At 37.5% G+C, this 14,954-nt stretch overlaps 1 protein-coding gene across 1 annotated transcript in view; it reads right to left on the reverse strand.

The window, feature by feature from the left end:
• The window catches only part of MAT1A (methionine adenosyltransferase I, alpha), an 18,261-nt gene extending 5,389 nt beyond the window's left edge, over window positions 1-12,872 (reverse strand). Inside the window, exons 1-5 of the mRNA XM_014940532.1 lie at window positions 12,531-12,872; window positions 5,188-5,265; window positions 4,180-4,302; window positions 2,340-2,452; window positions 654-797 (exon numbers count right to left, since the gene is read on the reverse strand). Coding sequence (XP_014796018.1) covers window positions 654-797; window positions 2,340-2,452; window positions 4,180-4,302; window positions 5,188-5,265; window positions 12,531-12,624 — 552 coding nt within the window. The 5' untranslated portion in view covers window positions 12,625-12,872. The remainder of the gene's footprint in view (window positions 1-653; window positions 798-2,339; window positions 2,453-4,179; window positions 4,303-5,187; window positions 5,266-12,530) is intronic.
• Window positions 12,873-14,954: the final 2,082 nt, after the last annotated feature.

Below are 14,954 nucleotides of genomic sequence, written 5' to 3' on the forward strand. Positions count from 1 at the left end.
ACCTGAGTAGAACAGGGACAAGGAGGAGGCAAAAAACAAAGTTGCTATAAAACTTATTACCGGCCTACATCAAATGTTCTGCCATGCTATTCCAAGAGCAAAATCTCAATGCTGATTTTATCATGGTCACTGCTCACATTGTTGCTAAGGCATAAGAAGTTAAGCCTGTTTTCCCCTTCTTCATTTTTGCTGTGCTAAAAAAAAAAAAAAAAAAAAGACTCAATATGGACAATTAGATTTTCTACGAAGTTGTCCAAATGTGTCTTTTGGTTAGAATTTCCAGTGAAACTCTCAAGCTTCTGAAATTTATGTTCTCAGTGCATCTTTAAAAAGGCCAGCCTGAATCCCTAAATAAAAATCAATCTTTTGGATCTCCTGTCACTTTTTCAACGAGCAAAGACCACTTAGGTCTGAAGGGTTAAACGTTTCTTTACTGGTAGGTGTTTAAGGGCTCCTACCACACTGATACAGGTTAACCATTTTCCAACAGTCAAGGAAACAGCATCATAAGCAGTGGAGATGCTATATCTGCTACTTGTAGGTTATCCTGATACTCTGAACACCATCAATTGCTGTTTTAAAAAATATCTAAGATTTCTGGAAAGAAAAAGTTTTAGTTTTCAACGATGTGGAGTAACCATAGCAGTATTTACCTGTGTCTTAGAGTCAGGTCTCAGCCAAGGAAGTTCTCCATTACGCCTCAGCTCTGCTAACTTGGCATTCAGTTTATGAGCAAGAATAATAGTTAGAGGCATACATTCTTCTGTCTCATCTGTTGCATAACCAAACATCAAACCCTACAGGAGGAGAAGATACACTTCAATCACTGTTAAAAGCACCACAACCAAAGGCAACGAGATTTCATCTGAAGCAAAGAGTAAACAGTAACCTCTGGTTTACTTTCTACAGTAAACATTACAGTGCAAGAAACCTAAACTCAGGTCAGGCTCCAACACGTTACAGTGTAATGAGAAACAAACCACGTTCCTAGAATTTTTCACTGAAAGCCTGAAGGTTTACATGTAGAGCTGGAAACCTGGGATAAAAAGAAGTTTCTGTGAAAAAAATGTGGTTCTTTCACAGAAAAAAAATATCTGTTGGAGCAAAACAATTTCAGGACTATTCTGCCATAGGAAAGGTGTTACCATTAGCCTGGAAAGGTTGTAGAGGCTTTTATATATGAATACAGACACACTTATACTGCAGCTCACATCTGAAATTTCAGTGGAATGGGATGCGAGCACTCCATGAGACATACTATGCAACAGTTTAAGGCACCTGCCTCAGATTTTCAATGCCACATGCTTCTTGTGACAGCTTCTACTCTTATTCAGTCATGTTCCCTGCATCAGATTATCATTTGTTAAACAGACTTAGCAGCATTTTCTTTCCCCTCATCCAGTGTATGTTATGATAAAAAAAAAAAGAAAAAAGACAGGAAGGTACTTTGATACAATGGGAAAGGAGGCATCAAAGTGCCAAAGAAAGTCAGATATCTTTTCATCTTATGCAGTTTTATGTCCCCATGACAGCATAAAAGCATTTTAATTTAGTCCTCAAGGGTTTTTTGAACAATATTAGCTTTGCTCCTGGACTCTGATATCTCCACTTATGGTTCTCAACAGCATTGTTATAAACTAGATATTACCACTAATGACAACTACTGTAAATGTTAAACTCACTCATACCAGCATCAGTCAGATTATGGTGTTTTTATGTTCGCATCTTTCCCTTGGGAACATACCATAATTACCTACATGTGTTATTTAGCTATAGAAATGCAGCTTGGACAGCCTTAATTATGTGGAACACCTATTAAAACAGATGCCTCTGGGAAATAAGTGAGAATTAAAAGTACTCTGGCGTATTGGCCTTCATTCTACTAATGCTGAAGATAGTTGAAACGCTGCCTAATTTTTTGCTTTGTAAAATCTCAAGAGTTCCGTGAAGGTGAAAAGATCCTTTGTTTATTCCATCTTACAAGACAGGTCTGGCTGCAAGATGAATGGTCTAATGAATCTGAAGCTACTCAAGAAAAACATGAAACACATAAGCAAAAAACCTTTCCTAAATTCTAGGAACACATCCTCAGCTACTACAAACTGCCAGAGCTCTCCTGACTTGCACGGAATGTTATAACAACATGTTATAACAAACACTGGGCAAAAGTCTGCCCTCAAAGAACTTCCAACTCTCTTAACATTTTTTATTCTGGGTAGCCTAAGATGGAAGTATGGAAATCTTCACATGGGTTTTGATTTAGAGCATAGGGCAATAAGCTGGGGTAAATTTTTTCCATTCAAACAGCTTTGACATTTTAGATGTGATGTTATATCTACCTGATCTCCAGCACCAACATCCTCCTCATTCCTGTGTAGATGAACACCTTGGGCAATATCAGGTGACTGCTGTTCCAGTGCCACTAAAACATTACAAGTCTTGTAGTCAAAGCCTATTTGGAAAAAAACAGTAGTGGTGAATTAGCTTTTCTGTCACAATTAAATAAAGTAACACGGAACCATATGACAAAATTTTCATTCTGAAAGATACTGTGTTCAGAACTCAAAACTTAACTTCTATTAGTTAAATTTTTTGTTGATACAACACTTGAAACTCTTTTGGGAGGGGGTGGGGTATATAGGGTTGCCTTTATTGCTTGTTACTGCTTGTTTTCTCTTGCATTGGCACCCTGCACCAAGCCAATTCAGATTATGAATTGTTAACTGCAGAAAACTAGTCAGAAAAGTAAATAATGAGCCTCTCCCAAATAAATAGTATTAAAAACCTCTATGTAAATTTCTAGGAGCTGATGTTTTCAGCAACCAAAGGCTCTGCTCCCTGATACATTTTTTGCAATACATGTAAAACAGTGTCTGTACCTAAATATTTCATGGGAGTTTGTGCAAGAGCCACAAACAGAGAAAAAAGCAGATTCAAGTCTCACAGCAAATCTGGAAGCGGGAATTTACTTTACATTACTTTCAAAGAACAAAAGGAAGGTTTTAAAAAGAAACTGAAAGACTTACAGAAGATTGTGGCAAAATTTTCCACCTGTTCCTAGGTATATTAATAGCAACTTGCTTCTCTCCAAATCCAACCTTTCCTAGAACTGTAGCTACTGGCAGCTGCTGACCAAACTCATGTTCAGCCAGTACAACATACATACACGTCCATATGCATATGATCCACTTGAAGAATGCTCTTCACCCTCTTTTACGTAGGCTATGTAGAGAAGAAAAGTTATATTTCTGTGTGCAATTGGTTTTTTTAGCTTTTTGTTTTACTTCTGCATAGAAAATGCTTTTTTACTGGGTCACTGCATCTCCCCTTATCATTTTTGGCAGTTAGGATAAAAAGGAGATTTATGACCTACTAGATTTGCCAGTGTTTTCTGAAAGCACTGCTGTTAGTTGATGGTGGAGGTAACCTGCAGATGTGCTGGTATAATATTCTCCCACCACAATGTCCCTGTAAATTCAATGGCAATTAAAGGACTGCAGGAAACAACTTTTCTTAACCAAAAGCTCATGAAAGATACACTTCACTGTAACAGTAAACTTGGAATGTTTGTAATGTATAAACACAGACACTGCAAATCAGAAAGTGAAGTGTGCCTGGTATATAAGCATTTTGTCTTTCTTATCATTTGCATACTATACAAACTGTATTTGGGCTGCACACTCCGCAGGATAGGAGGAGTTGCTCAGACCTAACAGAGCACCTTGCACAGTGAGAATCTGCTTTACATTTTTTATAGATGCTACTACAGTACAAATATATACGGGTACAACAAAACAAACTAGGTTTCTTCTTCATTCTCTTTTCCACCAAGGTGCATCAATTGGCTTGCCAAATGAATAACCGAGATTCAAGTTCTCGCAGGTTTGGAGGAGTGGGTAGATTCTGTGGCTCAAGTTGCAGTTAACTATTCTGGCCTAATACCACAGTTCAAAGTATATTCTGCCTACTCCTTTTCAGTTTAAACTAATATATGATGGTTTTTCTACTTACTGGGATAAAGCCAGAAAGTGTATCACGTAGCACCATGTAAGCAGCATTCACACAGGATATTCAGTTTTTATCAGGCTTACTAAAGCCCATCTATGGAAATGGTGACAGACCTGTTTTGCAGTTGCCTATTGCTTGCTCCTCAAGGATTTCATGAGTTTTTCCACCAACCTTTAGCTGAATCATCATAGCCAATATGTCTAATTGCATCTCGGACAACTCGTTGGTAATCCACAATAGCACGAGATGTGATCTCCCCACAAAGCAACACCATTCCTGTCTTACATACTGTCTCTGAAAAGAGAGATGAAAACAGGATTACAACAGAAGAACAACCCACCCCACTGAGACAAATAACTATGTTTGCGATGTTGGTGATTTTACCCAGATTTATACCAGATTTTACCCAGATTATACCCAGATGTACTGGGTATATACAGAGAAAATCCTTTCTACCTATATTTTTAGCATTATTAGCCTCTTCTACAAGAAATTCTTTTCATATTCACCATAGTTTGAAAGTAAGGAAAGGGCTGTTATGTCCAACTTACAAATGGGAATTTCAAAACACTGAGCATGACTCAGTGATATGCACAGACTTTAGGGAAATAGAACATTAAGTTGTGATTTCTAAATCCACTTGATTCTTAATCCACTACCGTACATACTGAGGATGAATAAAACTCATCAGTGATCAACTATTTTGAAAACTTGCCTCCAGTCCCAGGATGAACAATCTGAAGACGGACTTTAGTTACATAATATATGAACCTGAGAGTTGATGGTACAACTCCTTCTGAAGAGATTTCAAAAAACAAGCAGTTATGGGGACTTGGACTGAAAAAATAGTACTTTATTAAATATAGTAAATTAACTTTTCAGCAAGACATTCAAATAGTCTTTCAAAAATCCACTGTAATGAAGCAAAATCCATTTCTCCCAGGAAAATTCAGTCCACACACAAAATGAACTATCCTACCCTTCTACAGCCTGCTTAGGCTTCAGTCTTTATACAAACTTTTACTGTTTCTTCCCATTGCTACTTCTCTTGAAGACTAATTCTTCTGCAAGTTTTTGAGAGTAAAATGAGTTACCAAATGATAGCATCGAGGTCTTTGCAAAGATCATAAAAAAAAAGAATGGTGACTGGGTGATGACTTAAAGCAGCAAACAACTCACCGCAAGCAACCTTGGCATTCGGGTCCTGTTTGAGATGGGCGTCTAGTACAGCATCGCTGATTTGATCACAGATTTTATCTGCAAGACATCAAAGTTGTGATTCAGAACCATAGCACTCTATACGAAACATGGACTGTTTGCATCACTTTGAATAGGTAGGCATTTCAGCAAGGAATTATTTTATGGCTTATTACTGGAGTATTTAAGCAAGCTAAATAAAAAGACATGAAACATCCTGCCAGCAAAGTCAGTAGACACAATGGGGAATTTACTTACTGTTGTAAACTAACGGTGACTACAACTTCACCTGTAGTTTTTTTTGCACTTCAGTGTGAAACAAGTACGTTTTGCATAGAATTACCTGACAGGCTACGAGGCTTTACTCCCAGCCTTCTCCTTCTCCAACACCACAAGCCAATACAGCATGCACTCTACATCAGAAGTATTCTAACAAGAAGGTGATATCCCACCTACAACTTCCATCTCTCCAACAGAAAGCTAGAATGAACCTGACCAACACAGCTGGTAAAGCCTGACTGAGAAAGTATTTAGATTAATACACATAATGCACAGTGCAGAGTCAAGAGCTCATTTTGGGTTTGCTGCTTCTCACCTCTGCCTACCATCCTGCAATGCCATCTCCTAACAATCCCTGCAACCCACCTAAGGCAAGGGATCGAGCAGCACACACAGAAGCAAGGAGTTACCAACCAAAGTTTACCTCAGGTAAATCTTGAGTATATCTTCAGTTACATCCCAAAAAGAAAGGTTTCAGCTCAGTTTTATCATAATAATCTTTTCTCATTTTCTTTCTTTCTTTTCTTACCTTATTAATGAATAATGAATCTTAATCAAATAATGTAGCTAATTTAATGAACACAGAAAGGCAGCACCCATAACAATGCCTTCCACAAAAAAATGGTAATTTTTCTCATACATTTTAATTTTATTGGTCTTAAAAAAAAAAGTCTAGTATTGCATACTAGGTTTAGGTGTTGCCATAACATGCTGTGTGGCAAAATAATCTCCTGCCTTGCCATCTGCAACACAATCTGTTGGAAAGCAAAGTTTTGCAAGAGTATGTCATTAGAGCCTTTTAATACATTTAACCTCAAGTCAAAATAAATTCTCATTTGTATTCATGAGGAAGGTGTCCATTTATTTAAAAAGGAAAAATCAAAGACTAGAGAATTAATGTGATTCTGACACTCTTACCTCCCATGTTAACCACATCAACAGAAAAAGAACAAACACAAAAGACAATTAGCAGATGTAGGCTGCATTGGAGCTTTCAGCCTTGCAAGAACTGTACAAGGATTACTAAATTTAGGACAATTATTACCAAAAACAGGAATCAGACTCCATTCTTGCAATTTATTTAGAATTCTAAATGAACCTTGTTCATTTAGAAAAGGTGGCAGGAGCAATTAAAATGTTTCTCTGCTTGCTCTTTTCAAAGTTTCCATTTTTATAAGGACATACAGGCATATTTTCAAGCATAAAAGCAAAAATTATTGATGAAAATATGTAATTTTTTATTACCTGGGTGGGACAACAGAGCAACTGGGATAAGACAACCTTCTTAGTGCAGGTCCAATGCCCTGCAGTAAACTCCTAGTGATTGGAACTGCTTGTAGTCTTTTTTTTTTTCACCACCCAGAGTTTCTATGCCAGGAATAACCTTTAATAGGTTCTTGCTCCACATGAAGCATGTCTCACTTGCATTAGATGCCAGTGTCCCACATTTGTGTACGTTCCCTGTATGGCACATACAGGGATGTTATACGAATTCTTTCCAAAACATGTACGAAGAGCACAGACAACTAATGACCAATTCATTCCCATTTCTCCTCGTGTCACCTATTCTGGTACAAAGAACCTTATGTTGGTGTTGCATGCTGTGGTTGAAATTAATTTATGAACTAAAACTTTCATTAAATGTCTCAAGGGAGCATTAGTCATAGTAGGCAGTGAAAGCAGCAAGTGAAGATTTAACAGGATGTTGGTTTGGTTGGTCTTTTTGCATTAACTGTATCATTAGTATCTACAGTGTTTCATGGATATGGGTAGACAGAAAAGGAGCTATTTTGCTTCCCTCTCAGAGAAGTAACACATTCAGAGAAGCAAACATTCATGATCAAAAAGCACAGTCCATATTTACAGAAGGGGAAATTTTGTCTTACAAAACTGTTACTCCGAAAAGATCATGATAGAAAACCAGGGGAACAGTCGTCCATAGAAATGAAAATATCTCCATACAATAGTATTAGTGGCATTGCTACAAAAATATGAGATTTTGGCGGTGGTATTCCAAAGATGACACTCAGAAGCTGCAGGAAGGTTTAAGACAGACTGAGAAGAATGCCCCCAAATCAGAAAAGTCTGTCTTAGAGGATGAAATCAATCAAAATCAATCAAGTTTTGAAAAGCTGAAGGAAAGGCAACGTATCAGAGGAAATCCTTATAGGCATTGGGATCACAGTCTCTAAGAACCTAAAAATAATATGCTGAGGGACAAGTTTTTGTGAGATGGACAATAATGTAACTTCAGTTGATAGCTGGAAATCAGAGAGACAGGTAGATTCAAAAAGGAAAATCTTAAAAGGGCGAGAGCCATTGAAACCATTCATCTAGAGGTGTGCAGGATTCCTTGTTCCTTCAAATCTCTAGATGAAAATTGGATATCTTTTTAAAAGGTACCAATACAACTCAACCATCATTTACTGGCATGTTTGAAGAATTCTTGCACAAAATATTATTATCTGTGTATTGAATTCAGACCAGATTATATACCAGAGGTCCCTTCCGGTCTTTAAACTCTATGCGAGATTTTAATCAATTAAAATAATAAATTAGAATAATTTAATCTACTACGCTGACAGCATATCTTCAGATTAAAATAGGCTGAAACAAATCAGTTTGACAATCAGCTAACAGTCATATCTGATTGTTGGTGCAACAACCAACAGTTCTAGTGCAACTAGATCCAAATGGAGATACAGATATATCTATCAAGACTGGAAAGAGAAATCTAGCTGGGTGATTGGATGATTAATGCATTAAATTAAAGCCATGTCTATTACTAAAGGTCTCTGGTGTAAAGTAAAACCAGGCGTTCTATTTTTAGCATTGCTTAGCAGCTTTGTGCACTCTTAATTCTGTTATTTAAATTTCTCTTCTCAACCGTCCCATTTCTCTTATTGGCTGCTAAGTGTGACTGGTTATGTTTGTCCAATATTTCCTTTTTTTGTTCCTTGTATTTTGGAACAGGGAAAGCGTAATGGCCCACCTCTGGTGAGGTGTCACTGTCTAAAAATATGATGTAATAGGTAAGAATTCAGTTCATGTACACCTTCATCCAATAGGATGAATATTGCAAAAGGGATGTTTAGGCTGAGGATTTCTTGACAGAGTAGAAAAGTATTAGATAACCATGAATTCTTTTCATGAAATCCAATCATCCCACAGACCCAACCTTATGGCAGAGATGCCAATTAGCTGTAAAGCTGCTCTTGCTAACTATAAAAGGAATGAATGAGTCTAGGGGAGCTGATTATAAACTCCACTCAAGAGCCCAGCTGACAAATTGTGAAGTAGAGCAGGAACACAACAAAAGTGATCTCCAATATTTGGAAGGAGCTTCACAGTTTTCTAGATAGTTGGACTTAAGTTTGTGATGTGAATCTCAAATATGTAAGAGCCTAACACAAGCCATGACATCTGCAAGTTCTCAGGACTTCCCCAAGAATTCAGTTTCATGGATTCACGACATACACACAAAAAAATCTATGAACAGCAGTAACTACTGAAAATTTAATTAAAAAAAATCTCTGCCCTTTGAAGCAGAACAAAGAGGTACAACCACACTTTTGGCTTTGATGGTGTAGCAAATATAACAAACATTGAACATTTCAAAAGGTAAGGCTGATTTTCTTAAAAACCTGTGATCTTCAAAATATAATTAGGTATTTTTAATGATACGTTGTTTATATCAGCAGAAAAAAATTAAACTAGAATGTGAAATTATATATTCAAAATGTGATGAACTGAGGAATTCTCAGTTTTCTGGTAAAAAATTAAAACAGTCAAGAAAATCAGATACTTACCATGAGCACTTCATCAAAAAATAAGCTTTCCACCAAAAAAGTTCCACTAGAAAGACTAGGAGTAGCTGAACTGTGCTGTATTACATTTTTCCTATTTAAAAGACTCTTGAGGAGTCCTAATTGATAACTGCAGTGGTACTTCAATATTAACACTACACTGTTTAAATATCTTGCACATCTGTTCTCTTTGTTCAATACTCAGTTTACTGAAGTATTATGGATATTGTTAAGTATATGCTTGATATTGTTACGTATATATAACATGACATATAAGACATGCAAGCATCAACTTGCTGGAAAGATTTGTATTTTCTGTTTGTTTGGGTTTTTTTCTTTTGTAGCTTTTTTCCATGAATATCCAGAATACAAACATATGTTTTTAACACGGTTGAAAATGTGAGGGTGCTTTTAGCAGATGTTTTCTCTCATATTTTTAAAGCAATTTATTGATACTTACTGGAAAACTGAATGACATTCTGTTTGCAGGCAATTCCACCTGAAGTCACAACAGGTAGGGGAAGGAATTAATCTTAGGTGGTTTGGCACCTCTAAGACATCATGGGTCAGAGAAACCCACTGTGCCTTTCAAAGCACAGTGAAACCACTGTGCAGCACGGACAGACGCTACTGGACAAAGCAAAAGGGAGCAGTGACAATAAACAGCTACCTAAAAAAAAATATGAAATCTTTCTCTTCCCCATGCTGCTATCTATGGGCTTTTATTATATTGAAATTAAGAAGTTACATATAAAACTTCAGAGAATTTGTAATTTACCCCACTAAATTGCAAGATTAAAGACCTAGAAGGAAGTCCCAAATTTTAGACCCAAGTGATTTTGAAGAATTTGGACTGAGAAGATGGGATAAACAGAGTCTTCTACTAAGTCTTTGGGGAACGTAGGTAATACCTGCATGTTAATTATTGCCAGCTATTACTTGCTTCTGTGGAATTTGGGCTTCTCAGTGACACACAACTCTGAGGCATTGCACGGCTATAAGGCAGTTCTCTATATACCCAAGTAAGTACGCATGTAATTTCTACTGCTTTACTTATTAAGAAGGAAGTCTCCATTAAAGCATTCAGTCCTCAGCTAATATAATCAGGACAATTCAAATTTCCACCAGACAAAGATCTGCTTCAGGATCTTTACTTCATATAATGTCCTCTAACAAAATTATACTGTCACATACAGAAGAGAAATAATCAAGAACACGCAAATTATCCATTTGGTATCAAACAGAGGAACTCAAAACTCACAATAAAATTCTAGTGCTACAGATAATGTCAGAAGCCCAACCACAGCCTCAGACCCATTTTAAGAAATAGCCAACATCTTCCTGAGTAATAAACACTTAATGGCAAGTCCACAATTGCCCATGTTAAAACAGAGAGAAAAGGGGGGTTGTCTAGGATGTAAGGGTGATCAATTTGCTGTCAGAAACTAGAGCTATCGCTGAGACAATTAAGACCTCTTGCTGGGCTGTGCTCAGGAACAAGAATTTACTTACTGTCAACCTGTCCTCCCTTGCTCTGGAAAATCTTTCTTTCATCAGAGGCGTTTGGGTTTTCAGTTCCCTACATGAAGACCTAGGCTGTTTAAGAAAGTATGAGCATCACCGTCTTGAAAATGTCTTGTGTAAATTTCAGTTTCCCCCTCAAGCCTCTCAGGTTGCCACTTCACCTCTCACAGTACCCAGGGATCTGGCAGCCTCTGCCAGATGAGTGGCTGCAGACAGATCTAACCAGTGGTAACACTGTTTATCAAAGGCCTGTGAGTATTCCAGCTCAGCAGGAAAATAATGCTCATGGGTCTTAGAAGAAGGTCCACCGAGCGCCAATAGAGTTTCTGGAAATAAAGAAGGGAATGTGAATAAGAACTAAAAAATAAGCCAGACTCTAAAACAAGAAACAGACAAAAAGAGAACTGGTAAAGGAAAGAAACCAAGGGATAAAGCTAAACCTGAGGACCCAATTGAACTCTTTCTGTTCTGAGACTTACCTATTACTGCCCTAGGGGGATTAAAAATAATGATTAGAGTAGCATAAATTGTGACCTGTCATCTTTGGAAATACCATCATCAATTGAAAATAACCATATTGTATAATGTTATTTTTCCTATTAAACCGCATTGCATGACAGACGCCGGATATAATTACATATAAATTTGGGATGGGACCTATGTCCCAAGGACCGAATGTTGTTGTCATTTTCTGATTGTGTTACGTCAGAAAGAACCCCAACTGGCTTAACCTGATGTAGCTGCCTTGACATTGACAGAGAAGTACTCAATTGCATCAGCCATGGATTTGATCTGGAGTAATAAGTTAATATTATAGATAAGTATCAGAATTATAGACGTAAAATTCTCACTGCTGAACTTTTTACACTCTGCTATGTCATTCCACCCATTTCTGATTTACTCACATAACACAAGTACAGACCTGAAAAAGCCTGATTATTACCAAAAGGTACAGAACGCAAATCAGCTCCTAAAATAAACAGACTTTTCAGGACATCAAACAGTCTATTGTCCCCTGGCCTCGTTTGGGGGAACACTTGCTGTTGACATAAGGTCCATGTTTATGGCAGACGAACATTTGTTTTCAATAAAATTGAACTAAGCTCTGCTGACCATACATAAAGTTTAGCAAATAACTGTCCACTATTTGCTTAAGCAATTCCATATATTGCATCAGATGATGGAATGGGGGAAACAAATCAGCAACTGTGCCATGTACAGCTGCTGGGACCACTGATTTTTAAAGGCTTTAAAATAGCCTGCTTAAAGATACTCGTGTCGTGTGTGACAGTTTTAGAGCACAGCATACATGCAGGACAGTTTCACAGGGCCCATAAAGATACAGAACTTGAGAAGCAAGCTATGCATTCTTTTCCATATGTGAAACTTGAGTCTATCAGAGATATAGTAAGTAATGCACAGCAATACTGGAAGAAATTCAGATTAAAAGGAAGGAGCAGCAACCATACACCCCACCGCCCTCCTCAGTGTAACACACACCCTGCAAAGGCACGTAAGCTCCTGTTGGAAGCATCCTAGTTATAGCGGTTCTATAGTCTGTATGGACAAGGTCCAACAGAAAGAAAGTAAAAAGCACTCTAGTACAAATAAGTTCTATATTAAGATTAATAGCAGGTGAATTCTTCTTCAGGCTTTTAAAACATTTTAAATGAAAATACTAATTTTTTTACACATTTGCCAGAGCTGGTTTCTTACCTGGATGTCCTTCTCCCACCGACTCCGACGTGAACATGAAAGCCCCTTCATCATCCAGCGTGTGATCACATAAACCATCCACCGGCCCATTCATGGCTGCGATGCTTTTCCTGATGGATTCGTATAAACAGTGGTTGAAGAGTTCTACCTTCAGTGCCTTCTCTTAAAGGAGAAGGTCCTTTATCAGCAGGATGATTGCTGTCTTCGCTTACTACCTCTCACACTACCCTGAATGTCAGTGTGTGAAACCAGCATGTGCTTGCCTCTGTGTCCGCATGCAAGGAGTATGCATGTGCCTGAAGCCTGTATCCCTACCTAGCCTGATCTGTCAGTCCCTGAGCTGCTCCTATATATGGAAAAGTGAAAGTGCCTAGATAATCATGTGAGGAAAATGGAAGAGCCCATTTCTTGGCAGGGGAGTTAGTTAACTTTAGGATATTTCACTAATTAACTCAGTTCTTGGAAACACTCTGGATTCAACCCATGCAAGATTGGTTATCTTAGCAACTCAGCTGAGCATGAAGTAACGCAGGAGTACGGCTGACAGCTCAGGGCAGCTGCTGCTTCACTTTGTCTCTCCCCTAATTCTGGGATCTATGTTGTGCTTCCAACTGTGTGTTGTGGTTTTACAGGGATAGATAAAAAATCTGCAAATGCATGTCTTCCCTAGCAAGAGACCGGGAGAAGTTCGTTCTGCATGACATAGCTGTATTTTCCTTTTACTTTTTAACCTCTTGAAAAGTAAAATTCTCTCCTGATTTTCTTTTTCATTTTCATTCATTCTTCATGCACATTCAAGAGACAAGATGTGATAAGATCTAGCACGACGAGTGCTTCTCATTTATGCAGACCTTTCCCTTCAGCCTTTGCTTGTCTTTTCCTTTTTGTCCTCTCTTCTATTAATTCAGATCCATCTTAATGCTCTTTTTGTATGATATTTGCATATTATAATCCATAACCCTTAGAAATACAATAACTGCCACATCTGAGTACTCAGTGCTCAGTTCTGCCACGGAAAATTTCTTCTAGTCAGATGGCTTGTGCATGGAATATGCTGATGATATGACAGTTATGAAGACAGGTGGCATTTTGTGTCTCTAAGTTAGCATACAAAAAACAAGTAAACATACCCATGGGGCAGATACAGAAAATGCCCAGCACTACTGCACCATCATTAAAAAGTGTAACTATTCTTAATTCCTTTACAGAAACCATTCTAGTTTTGATCTCAGATCAAATCATTGATCCACCAAAATGAAAATTTCCCTTTACCTCAATGAACACTGAATCATACTCTCTTAAGCATTCATCGTGTACCTGCTACTTGGATTGGAATGAGTAACATACTGTTTGTTCTATAGCCCTTGCAATTTTGACAGTGATGAAATAACACTTTATTATAAGGCCCCTTGGATTCAAATTCCTGCTTTGCTACATATTTATGTAAGAATTCATTAGAATTTTCACTTCCTGCCTACATTCCTGAAAACAATAACCAATGCCTGTGAATGTTCACCAGTAATTTGCTGTAGCATCGGCCCCTCTCTGATTATCATTGACATGGAATTGTTCATTTCAAAGACATTTTTTTAAGTTTCCTGTTGTACAGAATTCACTTCACGGAATTAAAAGCACTATTTGCACTAAAAAATGCAGAATTCACACATTGATGATACATGTTAAGAGGCATAGTTTTCTCTGGTGTAAAATGCCATCCCACTGACCCAAAGATTCTATCCCAGCCTGAATAAATTATGCATTAACAACACCTAGAAAAATAGAATTTGTAAAAAAAATAGAAGACCAAAGAGTAACCAATTATATTAACCCTAGTTAACAGGTAACATTCAAAAAAGATACATTAACTTTTAAAGTAAAGGAACACCAGTGATAAGTATTCATTCTTACATGTAAATTATTTTTCTCTATGGAATTAAAGAAAGACACAATGGGAATGGATGAAACAGCCCTGACAAAAACTTTTTTTGTACAGGTAAGAGATTTCATTCTAATTCTGCAAACAATCCTCCAGCAAAAGCAGACAAGATTGACTACTGTCAGTCTGTGAGTTGCCCTCTCTTTTGCTGCTGGTTTTGCTTTTCTTGAGTTTTAATGCCACTTAAGGAGAGAATTTGTAGTTTTGGAATGCACATTCTTGTTTTTAAAACTTTGTAACACTTGAGCAGAATGCAGGATAATCCTCTTATCCCATATAAAAAAAACCCCACAAGCTCTTAAAATGCTGCAGAGTGTGAGCAATTTGACATACAAAAGTAATGAATTTGCAGGCCCATTGATTATTTTTCTTTTACAGTTCCTCTTTTTGGACTCACTTCTGGCTAGTAAATGCATTGGTCCTTGAGTCCTGTGGAGGATCACCCTTCATTAAAATAGCATCTCTGGTAATAGTATTCTAGAAATGCT

This window comes from Calidris pugnax, unplaced genomic scaffold, assembly GCF_001431845.1.
Source record: "Calidris pugnax isolate Ruff unplaced genomic scaffold, ASM143184v1 scaffold39, whole genome shotgun sequence".
Taxonomy (NCBI): domain Eukaryota; kingdom Metazoa; phylum Chordata; class Aves; order Charadriiformes; family Scolopacidae; genus Calidris; species Calidris pugnax.